Source organism: Molothrus ater, chromosome 14 (genome assembly GCF_012460135.2).
Source record: "Molothrus ater isolate BHLD 08-10-18 breed brown headed cowbird chromosome 14, BPBGC_Mater_1.1, whole genome shotgun sequence".
NCBI classification, from domain to species: Eukaryota; Metazoa; Chordata; class Aves; order Passeriformes; family Icteridae; genus Molothrus; species Molothrus ater.
This window is the reverse complement of record NC_050491.2, coordinates 3,220,711-3,235,195: the sequence shown is the minus strand read 5'-3', so window position 1 is coordinate 3,235,195 and position 14,485 is coordinate 3,220,711. Positions and strand designations below refer to the sequence as shown.

The window sequence follows — 14,485 nt, the reverse complement described above, 5'->3', positions numbered from 1 at the left end:
TCTCTCTCCAGAGTCCCTGGAATAGCTGTGATAGATGCACACAGCAGGTTTTTCAGAACATTTTGCATGGGCAGGAGCACTTCCTCCAGGATTTTATTGACCTGATCCAGCACACAGCCCCTGAATGAGACATCAGGCTGCTTTATTGTTGGCTCCTCGAGTGCACAGGGACACAAGCAGAGAGTTTTCTAAAGCACTCGTTCTGCTTTTCTGATAACATTTCCTTCAGTTTCAGCCCATGCACATTCACATAAAGGCTGCCCTGAGTGTGGTTTTCTCCTGGTTTCATGATGGGAACTGCATTTTTTTTTTCCTCGTGGCCCTTCCCTGCAAACAGAACTGCACTGTCTGTGCTGCTCTGGCTGTCCAGACACAAGTGGGTGCCAGCACTTTGCCAAGAGGGGCGATGGGTTGGTGGCCCAAGCTTTATTGTCATTTCTCAGGGCTCACAGGGAGGAAAGCTTTTGTCCTCACTGTGGTTCTGACAGAGAGGCTGGGAAGGGAAAACTTGGAGCTTTTTCAGGCCTGTGTGGGAAGGCAGGACAAACACAGTGCAGCTCTCAAATCTCACCAAACTTCCCCAAACTCATGTGGGACTGCACGGGCCTTGCCCAGGCTCTGGATGCCAGGGCAGAGTTCAGATGGGGGCCACATTTGCTGCTCTGAATCCGCAGTTTGATCTGCAGTGCTCACACAGGGAAAGAGCTGCCCTTATTTTCCCCTTTTCTCCCAGAGTGGGACCCGCACAGAGCTCATCCCTTTAGGCAAAAGGATGGGTCCTGCACAGGTTGGGCTGCTTCAGTCAGGCAGATTTGTATCTTAATTAATTCAGGGGCATCAAATTCCATCCCCAGCCTCTTTTTTTTTTTCTGCATTTATACAAGTGGGGTAGATTTGGGAAAGCTGAGGTATCACAATGAATGAGTGTTCTATAATTCACAAGTCACAGTCAACACACACTCAACAAATAAAAGCCTCAGAAAGGTTTTCATCGGCCTAGATATTGAAACCAAATTTTATTTTTTGAAAATGACATTACACACATCTTGCAAATGTACATTTAGATGAGAAAACAATGAGTAACAAATATTGAGAGCAAAGCTATAAAGTGGACAGGTTCTCTGCTGCATGGCATTGCATTACAAGAATACTCAGACCCGGGATGGTTATTACAAGTAGTAAAAACAGTTCACAACACCTCACAAAAATGGAATTTTTTCCTAGTCAAATCTTCTGACAAAAGGAAATTCTGTTAAGGGAGAAGAGCCATAGGGAATAGAGGTGTGGATCTAGGTACACTTTGTGATTTCGTGGCACGGCTTTTTGGGGTTTCTTTAAGTCCATTTCTTACAAAATGCGTCTTTGTGTGTGACCCCATCTTTTCCAAGACTTTGCCCATTTTTTTGTCTTTCACTGCCAACAGAACCACAGCTAATAAACAAGAAGCCCCTTGTGCTCAACTCAGAGCTCAGGAGTGTGGAGAAGGAGTTGTTTACAGACCCCCCCAACAACATAATTCCCATATCCCATCCCCACCCCCTTGCTGTGTATCCAGGAAAATCAAAAGCGTGTGCAAACTCCGCAAATCAGGGGCCGTGGGACGAGTCCCAGGGACAACCCCAGCACCCCAGCAGGAGTGGAGGCCACGGCCAACGCCGCTCGTGCCTCTTGCCTCAGCTGCAGCGGCCCAGCAGCACCTCACCCTCCAGCAGAGCCAACCCTCCAAAGGCTGCACCTGCTCCCAGCTCGGGCAGAGGCACTGGGGACTGATCTCCTCCTGCTGTATCCTGCAAGGTGGATCTGATCAACGTGCCAAGGCAAGGCACTGCGAGAAGTACGTTCCCCGAGAGAACCTGTTGAGAACTGCTTTTCAAACCTGGTCGTTTATTGTTTTATTTATGCCCAAATCTGTACTTTACAACCACGAGAGAGAGAGAGAGAGAGAGAGAGAGAGACAAAGACAGAGTAAGAGAGAGGGAGAGAGAGAGAATCTTTCCAGGAGGAAAGGAAGAGCTAATTAAGAAAAGAGAGGTACAGGACCATGCATTTACTCTCAAGAGCTTGTTCACGAGCAAGCCAACATTTCTAACACTACAACCACTCATCTACATCTGTTTGCTAAGTAACTGAGTTCTACCTACAACTAGAGAGCAGAAGGGGTCTTTTTATTTTCTTCCCCCTCCCTTTAAAACATCAATAAAAATGTTTTCTGTACAAGTTGAATGGCACAAAAGGTGGTTAAAATGCTAAGTAACTCACCACAAATGGAGAATGCAAAATTAGTTCAAAACATGCATGGATTGTGTACAGGTAAGCAAGGAATCATTGGCATAAAGCTGCAATATATTACAAGATGATACAGTTGAGATCTTTTGGAATAACCTCTGCTTGTTCTGTCCCTTTGAAGAGACCTTCACATAAAAATTCAGCATAAAGGGAATTCAAGGTACATATCCAAGCAGGAAGTTAACTATGGGCAACGTTATTTGTCTGAAGAGAAAAGCATTTCCCCTCCCCTTCCACACACTCCCCCAAGGTACAAAAGTCAACATGATCAGCATTGCTGCAGGCTTGCCAAAAAGAAAGGTTAGACAGGTCTGGGGTAGGAGAACAAAAGCACAATTTAAATTAATAATTCTTTGTACAATGTCATTAATTAAATACCTTACTCTTTAAACAAAAACATCCTGAAGTTTACCAATCCCACCAAAATAACCACAGACCCCTTCCCACCCCCGTGTCCTCCAAGGTTATGTACACAGAGTTTAAAGTATACCAGCTAAACTTTAAACCCAGCTGCCCCTCCAACCCCCACCCTCTGAACCACAAGAGAAAATCCATCGTGGCCTCTCAGTTTTATTATATTATATTGCAGCTTTGTCGTTAATGAGGAAATCATACGAACTCAATGCATGGTCTGAGACAGTAATCCACCATCAGGTGCCAGTTCAGCTGCACATTCCCTCCCTCAGCAGTGCTGGGTGGTGGCTCTGCAGCTCTGGGAGCCACAGGGTCCTGAGCAGAGGCAGCTCCTGCTCCCCAGGCAAGAGCAGCGTGAGGAGCTCAGGCTGAGGCTGCTCACCTCAGCTTGGGACAGGATTTGTTACTGAGAAAGCAGACAAAGGCTAGTGACAGCAAAGCCAGCAGGCTGATCCTCCTTTCCTGTGCTTCCAGACTAGACTGTGTCAAAAATCCAGAGAATTATGGAGGGGAATGTGTCATTTCAGAGAACAGAAGAGTTTTGGCTAGACGGGTTTCCTCTTTCCAAAAGACCCTGGGTGTCTTCTAATTGCTAATCACAGCTGTACTAGGATTGCCATGGTGCTCAAGCTGCTTGGATCACCCATCATTTAAATAAGAAGCAAACTAACAACAATTTCACATGTCAGAATTCAGCATGTAATTATAACTCACAGGCTTCCTTGTTCTTACATTCAATACTCCTGCTTCACCATATCTAAAAACACCAATTAAGTGCAATTAATTCCCTAGACATTCTTCTTTTTAGGCAAATGCATCATTAGACATCACACTAAATCTGGAAAAAGCTCCTCTGTCTTAAAGAGAGGGAGAGAAAGGAAATAAAGCTGTGTGTTCTGCAACCCCCCTGTGACTGTATGGTCAGCATGAGAGGGAAACAGAATATCACAGGATTTCACCTGCCACCTGCTGAGGAAAGTGAATTACAAGTCCATCCATACATGCTCTGCAGTGGCTGGAAGCAGATAGAGAAAAGCAGCCATGCTGTAATTTAAAAAAAAAGACAAAATACTCCACCAACATACCCCAAAACCCCAAACAACAACAAAAATAAACCCCACAAAATGTTTCTCAGGGATTCTCTGAAAATAGAATTTGTCACGTTAAGAACTGGGCCTGGACCCAAGGTTGGAATCCTTTGGTCCCTTACAGGTATTTCCCAAGTCTGAGCCTCTGCATGGGTTTCCCAGAGCCAGGGTTTGGTTCTGGCTCTCCCTGACCTGGTGCCACCACCGTGTTCCATCCTGCCTGCACGCGCCAGGTGAGTCCCAGTGCTCTGCAACAACCCCCCCTGTGCAAATGTGACTCCAATTTAGCTCCACTTCCTATCAATAACTCTTGCAAAGAGAGATGGAAGAACCAGCTTGGATAAAATTCAAAAGCAGCCTTGAGTTTAGATGAGTCACCTGAAATGACCCCAACCTTCCTTTTTATTTCAGAGGCATTTGGCAATGCTTTTCTCTAAAAACCAAGCCAACCACAAATCTCTGTTCTGCCTGGTACTAGCTGGGACTAGAGTAGAAAAATACTGGTAAAAATAGAAATACTACTTCTAGTCCCATAAACCTGCTGGGCTCAGGGCATGTCTATTGGTAGACCGAGTGAGAGTGAAGTGAGATAAAGTCAACACTCTTTAGGAGCAAAAAATATGGAGGAGGCCCTGATTTGCTGAGGTTCCTTGTTTAATTTTCAATTCTAAAACTTGTAATGTATTTCAGCAAACTATTTCAGCTTTATCAGTAACTATAATTCAACTATACAAAATATCTCCCATCTATAACTTGCTATTCAAGGTCCATACAAGAGATCACTTGATAACTGGGGTCAGTGAGGTTTTCTCTGCAAAGGCTGCAGCTGTCACCCAGGAAACTGAATCTGCACTCAAGTAATCAATCACACAAGAATTATCAACTGCAATCAATCTTTGAAACAGGAGACCAACCTTGGACCAGATAGATTCATAAATTAATTACAGAGGAGCTTCTGCCTGGTTAAAGCAGCAGAAAATTAGGTGTATTGGGTTCTGCTTGCATTATATTGAGTGTCTGAGAATTTATGGAAATAGAAGAGATGCAATCTTTATGCAACAAAATAAATAATCTGAGACTGTAGAGCAAAAAAGTGTTTGGATGAGTCAGTTATTTTGTGGTTTAGGATTAAATTCATGAGCAACTCAACTGAATTTAGGAAAAAGATCTCATGAGAAAAGCAGTGCAAACACAGGTGCCCTTGTTCAGCGCAGAGTTCCCATGGCTGTGTGGCTGCAGCAGCTCTCACACAGGGGCTGGGCATTTCCTGGGCAAGATCAGCATCAGCTCTGTGCCCACACAGCACACCCTCCCTGAGGAGTCTGTGCTGCCTTTTCACCCTGGCTGCCCCCTTTCCCAGAGTTGGCTGAGCCCTGTGGGAGGGGGTGGGAGGCTCTCAGGTGCCCTCATTATTCTCATACATCCCCCAGAGTGCCAGGTCTGTCCTCTCCAGGCCAGGGCAGGCTGATCAGTGATTGCTGTTTCTGATCTGACCCAGGGAGCAGTGTAAATAAACCTGGATCTTCCTTCTCCCCCTGAGGGATGGCACGTGCTGGCAGCAGAGCTAAACTGTCACAGGCATCTCTTATGAAAAATCCTTTCCTTAGGATTTTTTCCTCCTGAGAAGCTGAGAGGCCTCAGGAACAAAATGTAACCAATGGTTATCTGCTGCTGTGGAATGCAACAGGTGCATCTGGGATTGGGCTCATGTGGTTGTTTCTAATTAATGGCCAATCACAGTCAGCTGGCTCGGACTGTCTGAGCCACAAACCTTTGTTATCATTCTTTCTGATTCTATTCTTAGCTTAGCCAGCCTTCTGTTGAAACCTTTTCTTCTATTCTCTTAGTATAGTTTTGATGTAATATATATGATAAAATAATAAATCAAGCCTTCTGAAACATGGAGTCAAATCCTCGTCTCTTCCCTCAACCTGAGACCCCTGTGAACACAGTCACACTAAACAGCAGCAGGGAAGGAGCTCCACACCAGGTCCTCCTGCCTGCAGCCAGGTTTGGCCTTATTTCTGCCAAGGGGAGAGGGACAGACACTGCTGTGGACAGACACCATGCCCTGGCCTAGGTACCTGCAGGGACACAACTCTCAACAAACAGCCAGGAGCTGCTGCTGCTCTTCTGTCCACACCGAGCCACAGATCCTCAGCTAGCCCCAGTCTCCTTCTTTCTTTGTCCCTGGAATTTCTTGCCTTTTGTCTTTCATTGTTCCCACACATCAGTGGCACTGACATGTCCAGTGCTCTCCCTGCCACTGGATTTTCTCTGAAGCTCCAGCTCATTTCATGACTCAGCACCTACCTCCTAACAAACACCCCCCACCATTCCTCCAAGGACCAGGCTTCTCCCTTCATTCCCTGTGTTTTCCATCATGCCATCTTCCCTGATGATGCCAGCTTTCTCTTTTCCAGCTGACAGATTAATTACTGCCAAGATTTGTTAATTCCCTTTGGGCATCCTCCTTTTTCTTCAGTTTGAGTGATAAACAGTCAGACCTAGGGAAACTCCAAACTGGCTCAAGAGCCCTGAGTTCAGGGAGACAAAGAGCAAGAGTCACAGGAGGAGAGTTCAGGTGCACTAAGCAAGGACGCTGCTCTCTCCCATGTAGACCATGAACACTTTCTAAACAAGAAGGTTTTCAACACCTGGCCCACTGTTTTCTTGGTAGAAAGCCACTGAAATAATTAGACTTAATCACTGTTTGTAAACAGAAGCCCCATATTTTGACTACTAGCACGAATTGCCCTGGTATGTGCACGTACATCTAACAAAAAGAGGGGCAGTAGGGGCTGTATCAGGCAGGAGAGAAAGGGGCTGCTGGATGAGGGTACCTCCTTCCTCCCAGGGCTGTTGCTGGCTCCCCCATGGTTTCAATGGGGAACTAAAAATGAGGTGTCTTTCTTTCCCCATGACTGAAATACTTAAACATTTTTACAGCAGAGTTTTGAGGGAGCCAGAGTTCTGTGAGAGAGTTGCCTGTTTGCTTCTGTAACGTGTTCAGACTTTGCTGAGCAATGAATACATTTTAAAATCAAGCTCTTTGTATCAGCTTATCTCAAAGCACCCTACAGGTGGAGGGAAGTATTGGGACCAGCCCCCTGTGCACTGGCACAAGGAGAAGTGATCTGTCCAGAGTGTGCCACACCCCAACAGCTCTGAAACCCACTGCTGAATCCACTAGGTTTGATTCTCATTTGCCCAGAAGCTCATCTGTTGGCCAAAAATAGGTGTTGGTGTGTTTAACCTCCTCTAAGCAATGTCCCAAGGGATGGGTAGTGGTCTGTGACCCCAAAACTGCACATTTTCCTCTGCAGGTGTAGCACTCACACCATGCTCTGCAGCTGGGATCCTATCAGAGCAGCTGTGCAATGGCATTGCTGGAAAAACCCTTTCCATCCACCTACTTTATATTCCCTGAAAATCTCCCCTCTCCCTGTTAAAACATGGCTTTGTCACCTTGGCCTCAGACCTTCCGTCATCACTGACTAGAACTGTTCCAGAGGAAACAAAACAAAGCAAAGGGGGGTCTGTACATTGCTGCTCCCAGCCTTTCACCTGCAGGCACCAGGAGAGAGCAGCTCTCGAGCCAGGAGCAGAGGAGGAGGATGAAGAACATCTGAACAGCAGAATCAACCACCGCTGCAGCAGAACCCAGCCCTGTTCACTCCACAGTGAGGAGCAGCTGTGAGACACAAGACTCAGCTTTAACATTTCCTGAGATACTGTGGAGAGGCTCAGATTCATGCAGATGGGACAGCCAGGAGAATTCTGTGGTTCTGGAGACAGCAATATTTGAGATGGGTTTCATACCTCGAGAATTCAAGTGTGCCCTGTCTCCTTTGGTCAAGGCCATTGAACCCCAGGCCTTGCTGGGCACATGCACAGTCCTGCTTCTGAGGCCCAGGGGATGTTAGAAGGCACTTAAAGTCTTCACCTTCCTGCTCTCATCACACCAGGGTGGGGTTCCAGCTGGATCCCTTCCAGGTGTCTTGTGTAAAGCACTTGTCCTGTTGTAAGGACTGGCCTGACTCTTTAGATACACAGAAAAAAGATCCTTATCTCATGCCATCCATTTGCTTCTACAAAGAACCTCACCAGTCCCAAACACTGTCCCAGCCTGCTTCCATCAGCAACCAGAAAATTGACCTGGAGCCTAAGTCACCACAAGGAAACAAAAGCTGTTTTATTCCATTGTGGTCATGATCAGCACCTGGTGTGTGGCAAACACACACCTCTACAGAGCTTTTCTCTGGTTATGGATTGTCTTAGCTTGAGGAGACACTTTCTAGGCTAATTTTATATCTACTTCACTTGGCTATCTTTTATCCCTTTCTCTAAAAATGATTCTGCCTCTACTACAGTGGAAGAGAACTCTTGGTTGCTTTGCATGACTGTGGGGCACCACGGAGGTCAGCAACAAAATCACTGCAGTGCTCTCAGCACGCTGGGGAAGGCTCAGGCTGCAAAATCCACACTGGGCCCCTGCAGAGAAGATGTCACTTCCAGGGATGGCTGTCCCTGGAACAGTGTCTGGGTAGGGATCCAGCCTGGAATCCCAGAGCACTCCCACACGCTGTGCTGGGAAGCAGCAGGAAGAGCAGCACTGACCTCAAAGGCATGAAAAGGCATCCCAGGAAATGTTCTCCATGTGGATAAGGAGAAACGAACACTTTAATGCCCTTGCTTCCCATTGGAAATGCCTGGGTGTGACCCTGCTTTGCTGTTTGCCACAGGTTTTGGTTCTGCCTCCTTTTTTTCCCCTTCAAAAGTACTGAACAAGCAGATGAGAGAGAAATGGCAGCTCGACCAAGTGTGTGGATTTCTGTATGCCTACACGTGTGTTAGCTGAGGGTGAGAGAGATGTGGAAGTTGTTTTCTAAGCAGGATTATTCTATTATCGATGGAAATAACGTAATTAAGGTTTCTAACTCCTGAGAAGACAATAAATAATGTGCAGATATTGGAAACACAGACAGTGGTAGGGAGAAGCTGCTTCCAACTCCCACCGCAAAGTAAAATCTCATTATCAAACTCTTTCCAAATCACTTCAAGATATTTAGCTGGTGGAACTGAACTAGCTCCAAATCATACACCAGATGAGGCTTTAAACCAGAAACTTCAGGATTATAAATGCTTTACAAGTGATAAAAATCCCAAGGCTGAAGGTTTTGCTGCATTCCTCTCATCTTCTACAGTCAAGACCATCACCTGAGTGTAAAAATGCTAAACCCTTCTGTATGTACTATTCCTTCTTAATGACTGTGTCTGAAACAGGGATCTTAATATGCAAATTTGCTAAATTATTCTGAATAAAGACAGATTTCAAAGAAACAAAGCCCTGCTATTTTAAGAGTTTCTCCAATTTGTTTTTAAATACTGTATTGTTTTAAAACAATATAGTCTCAGTGATTCAATTAGTCTCTGAAAGCACTAAAGGCAGCCTCATGAGGCAAATTAGACAGGGTTTTTATAGCAGAATTAATATGGCAAATCCTCATATCATGTGGAGTTTATGTGCTTGTAAATGTAAAAAAAAAAATCAATATGAAAGGTGAACTGTGGAGTATATAGTGGAATTACTATCATCTGCTCCAGGATCTCACAGGGTCTGGAATTGCCATAGTAAATTGGAAGTAATTACTAATTCACAGCAGTTCAGGAAAGCTTTCTGACCAAATCCAAGCTTAATCTCGTGAAAAGTCAGCAGGAGTAAAGCACTTGCTAAAATTTAAGCTTTTAGGTTTTTTCCTGAATCACAGCTGCTCTTCTGTTTCAGTAACTAAGGTCTGATGCCTGTGCACTGTTTCTCTTAGTATTCAAATCTAGATGAGGGATCCTACAAAGCCAAAGGTAACTAGTTCTGAATGTATGTAACATTCCACATGCATTTCTGTACAAGAACTCATGCAATATTGGCATTAATACAGACTTCACTCTATGCTACAGCTGAAATGCTCACTGACTTCCACTGCCCAGGCATTTCTACCCAGAAAATTGCTTCCTAAAACTTGGGAGTCTGACCTCATACCCTGTTTTCTTTGTGGCTTCTGCTGGTTTGAATGGCTATTTTTCCCACTGAACAATTAATTCTAATCCTTTTAGGCCTTTTCAAGGTCCCCCTAATTCCCTGAAGGAATTGCTGGGCTCAGCCCCACCACAGGATGATCCTCATGCAAACAAAGCCGCATTCCCAAGGGAGAGCTGGCAGGATCAGGTCTGAGATGTGTCACCAGGTGCAGCTCAGGAGGAAGAGCTCAGTGATTCCTCAGTGATGCTCCACCAGGAAAAGCATCTCCAAATAACCAAACAGAGCTTCTGGCAGGAAGGAAAGGAAGCCCTGCCCAACAACCATCCAAACAAAGCATCATTCCTCCCTTGGGATCCTGCTTTCTCTTACACAAACTGGGTGAGAGCATCTCCCAGATTCCTTTCCACCAGCGGCTCCAGCAGCTCAGGCTGCTGAGCAGAGAGCAGCCCAGATTTGGGTTTCCTGCTGGATCTGTGGTGAGCATCCTGCACTGAGCAGCATGAGAACCTGGGTGGGACTGCATGGCTGGTCTCCTGGTCTGTCTGAGGAAAGGTGGCAGGACAGGCTCACCCTGACTGTGACAGGAATGGCCTCTGTCACAGTGTGACAACAGCCTGGACTGTAGTTCCAGTCCATCCGTGGTGACTGCTCAGGGTCCCTGGAGAGGCAGAGACTCAGGAGGGACTCTGGGATTTCCACCAGCAGAACAGAGGAGAGGGTAAAAGCATGTTAAGTAGTCTGTCCCACTAAAGCTTTCCCTAAGACAAAAGCTCTGATGAATAATATTGTAATTAGCATAACCAAGGCCTTTGACATCCTTATGCTTAAAAAAGTCCTTTTTGCTCATGACCAGCTTCTACAGTAGCACTCACAGGATTAAACAGCCAAAAATTAGCACCCATAACCAAATCTGCACCCAGAATATTTCAGCACCTTCTGTTAGAGGATCTGAAAGCACTTGACAAATGTTAACCAACACTTGGCCTCACAACCCCCAGTGAGGTAGAACAGAGCTGTCCCTGCAGGGACAGACAGACAGATTGAGGCACAGGGTTACTCAGAGACCTGCTCCCATTCAGACACAAAATTCAGCAATGCCAAGGGCTTAGAGGTGTGCTGACTGCTGCACCCAAGCTTTGTCCACAGCACCATCCTTCCCCCCACAAACCCTCAACGAGCCCTTAGCCTGTGAACTAACCCCAGGATTCTATTTACAATATTTAAAATGACCATTTAGCAGTTGTGCAGTCAGAGAGTTATTCAATCAAATGAAGCTATCAGTGAGAACAAATGGCTCCTTGTGCAAAACTCTGGCTGTAAATGATCATGCACTAAGACTACTGGGTGCAAATTTGGTGCATGATAACTCTGACCCCTTGACAATTCCCAATCCTGGCCTCTCTCTGATGAATCTATTTTAAAAAGTTGCATTATAAGTATGATCACACGAGCCTCGAAAGATGCAGCCTGCACAGATTGTTTCATCCCAGCAATGCAAGCAAACAAAACGTGGAGTGGCTTTGGGAACAGCCCAGCATTCATGGAGCATCAAACATCACAAGGATGAAATCCATCCTAACCACAAGGGGTTGCAAGGCAACAGGGAGTAGGTGTCTATGTTGGAAAAAAAAGGAAAAAAAAAGCAAATAGAGCAACAAAGAAAGGCTTGATTGCACAGATTTCATTTAGGTAAAGTTCTGCAAGAATCAGTTTCATCAAAGCTTATTCCATGAGGGAGGGAGGCAGTGGCAGCTGGCCTAGGACGAAGCTTTGGCGCAGTAAAAACCACCAGGCCTGCGTGAGGAGATGAACTTTGCATTCTGGAGGAGGCATTACTGATTAATAAAAGCAAAAGCTTCTCTAAATACAGCGAGTTTGTTTTTCTCAGATAGAAGAGTTTCTTAAAATACAGGTTTTTAGAACACCACAAAACTTCATTTGTTATATAAGTAGAGAATCTGGCCATAGTTAGGAATACTGAAGTGTAAAAAACCAAATACGTAGTCTTAAACATTACAAAAACTATCAAAACATTCAATATTTTGAATTGACCATTTTTTCCCCCCTACACGTGTCTGTTTTGGCAGTGATGACAAGATTTCTAAACTGAGTTGCTGTTATTATTGTTCTGCAGTTGTGGTTGGTTTTTTTTGTACTTTTTTTTTTCTGAACGTGTTTTTTAAACAAAAGAAAATTACCAGCTTTTATAAAAAAGAAGGAGCTTGAATCCTTACTCCCAAAACACAGATAAAAGGTTTTCCTTTATAAAAAGTGTATTGATTTTTTTGCTATAAAAAGTGACCTATAGGGTGTCAAACCTGAAAACAAATTCTCACAGTGTTTTCAGTGTTGGCTGTTCACAAGGCATTACTGTTACAAACAGAGATAGAGAGATACCATAGGGGAGGTATAAATATTTGTTACCAGCTAGCAGCATTGCATGTGGAAGATGTTCTACACCAGATAACTCAGCTGATTTATGGGGGTTTTTTACTTAATTATTAAAAAAATCCCAAACAATATTTGAATAATTAGAATTATTGTACTAACCTTACTTAGCATCTGACACAATCATTCCTAATCTCATCCAAGCTTCTGCTGGCATATTAAGCATCCAACTAGAAATTCCCTTCCTGCTCTCCACAATAAAACCAAGACTCTTTAGAATGCAGGTGCCAAAACTGGGGCTGTGAATGAGGAGCAGGTGAGCTGGCAGTTTGCACAGGTGGAGAACATCATCTGCCCTGCTCCAGCCTGCAAACTGCTCAGCAAGGGCTCCATTTGCACACCTCCAGGGGAGCTACTTTACTAACACCAGGAAAACCACATGGTTGCAGCAGCAGAAGAAACAACAGAAGAAAATGGGAAATGCACGGAATCCTTGGCACGGAGGCCCCAAATTTCTCACAATGCCCATTTTGCACCCCTGTGACTAAGAAGAATGGTATCCCTCTATCTCTATAGACTGGCAGGTGTTGGTTTGTGGCACAGAGAGGAGAAATCACAGAACAAAAACGACATTTAACTGTGTGTCCTTTGACTTGAAAGCACCAGTCACCGATCTGCTTGTGTGGCAGAGGTACTTTGCTGTATCCCAAATGCAACGTGGACATCTCACTCTACATGGAGTCTCCCAGGGAATCCGAGTCATCCAAAGACAGAGGCAGGTACAAGTCCTGTAGGGAGAAAAGAGAAAATGTTAACCCTCACCATCAGCTCCCACCCTTGGCCACGCAAAGGGAAGCAGCTGAGTGGCTCTGGGCAGCCCAGAGGCTGAAATTCACATTCCAGAGGGTGGAGTGCGCTGGTGACTGGGCTGGGATCACCAGAATCCAGGGAGCAACAGGCTAAAACCAAGGCAGGCTCCTTGCACAGAGGAGCAAGAGCATCTCTGCTCCTGATGATTGGTCAGGGATGAGTTTCAGGGGTTTTTTATTGTTCTGGATCAATGTGGCCATTCCAGCAAGTGCATCTCTGTTCCTGATGACTATTCAGGGATAAGTTTCAGAAATGTTTTTTTTATTGTTCTGGATCAACATGGCATTTCCAGCACATGCATGAAAGAGCAGCATCGTGCCTTAAACACACCTCTTTAAACCTAAGTCCACAGTAAGAGTCTTACCTTGGTTTGACAGCTGCCCTCAGGACAAATCTCCAGGAAAATCACGTGTTCCATGGTTTATTCTTTATTTTAAAGTAACTTACAATCAGTTGGAAAGGTTAATAAAATAATCCCAAGTTTGTTATTTGGATCAAATGCTCAATATAAAGCTTTTCCAGTGTCCCTTTCTGGGGTAACCATTTTATTCCACTCGTTTAAAGTCCAGTGTGGGACAAGGTACAGGAATGAGCTCAAGAGTTCTCCTGGAATCTTTTTGAGCTCTGACCCACACACAGGTAATAACTGAGCAAAATGAAGAAAAACCGAAATATTCAGGAAGGAAATTCACAGAAATCTTGATATAAGAAGAGGTAAAATAGGACTTTGTGGTGAGCTCAACCTAAGCATTTATCACTTGAGCTTTAAGGGGAAAAAAGAAAAGTGATTTCATCATAAGCAGGAAATTGCTCCTGGAAGAAAGACAATGATGCATGAATATTCTGGTAACCTAAAATGCTGAATTTGTGTTTGCTGATTGGCCTAACTTAGTGGAGAAAATCATAGCTGGGTTGGCTTTGCCCTCAGCAGTCACCATCTATTACAAATGGTCTCAGGGCTGCACTGGAAAGGTCATAAATCAGCCAGCTGCAAACATACATAAAGCATTAAAAAGGTGAGTTTTACTGTGTCTTGACCAAGGAACAAATCCTCACCTCCAAAGTTCTCAATGAGATGGAAAGTTTGGAAAATATTTATTGTTCCTAATGCTGAAGCAAAGGATGCAGTTTGCAGCATTACTTCTGCTCGACTGATGAACTCAGACCATGGGCCAGATTCTGTCTTCAATTATAAATGAACAATAAATCTGGACACATTGTGTTAAATTTGGTGTGTTTTCTCAAACTTAGACTGAGCAGCTGAGAGCAGAGTGAGGACCTGAGGAAAACACAGTTTTCATTTGGATTCAGCTATGCCTTTGTTAAACAGAATTGGTTCAACCCCTGCAAGCTGCCCCATGGTGGGTTCCACGTGGCTGCTGACTGAAAAACCTCAGCA

At 44.7% G+C, this 14,485-nt stretch overlaps 1 protein-coding gene across 3 annotated transcripts in view; it reads right to left on the bottom strand.

Moving 5' to 3' along the window:
- Positions 1 to 985: 985 nt before the first annotated feature.
- Positions 986 to 14,485, bottom strand: part of DCX (doublecortin) — an 82,024-nt gene continuing 68,524 nt past the window's right edge. For all 3 annotated transcript variants that reach the window (XM_036401926.2, XM_054516302.1, XM_036401928.2), the window contains one exon: positions 986 to 13,004. In XM_036401926.2, coding sequence (XP_036257819.1) covers positions 12,948 to 13,004 — 57 coding nt within the window. In that variant the 3' untranslated portion in view covers positions 986 to 12,947. The remainder of the gene's footprint in view (positions 13,005 to 14,485) is intronic.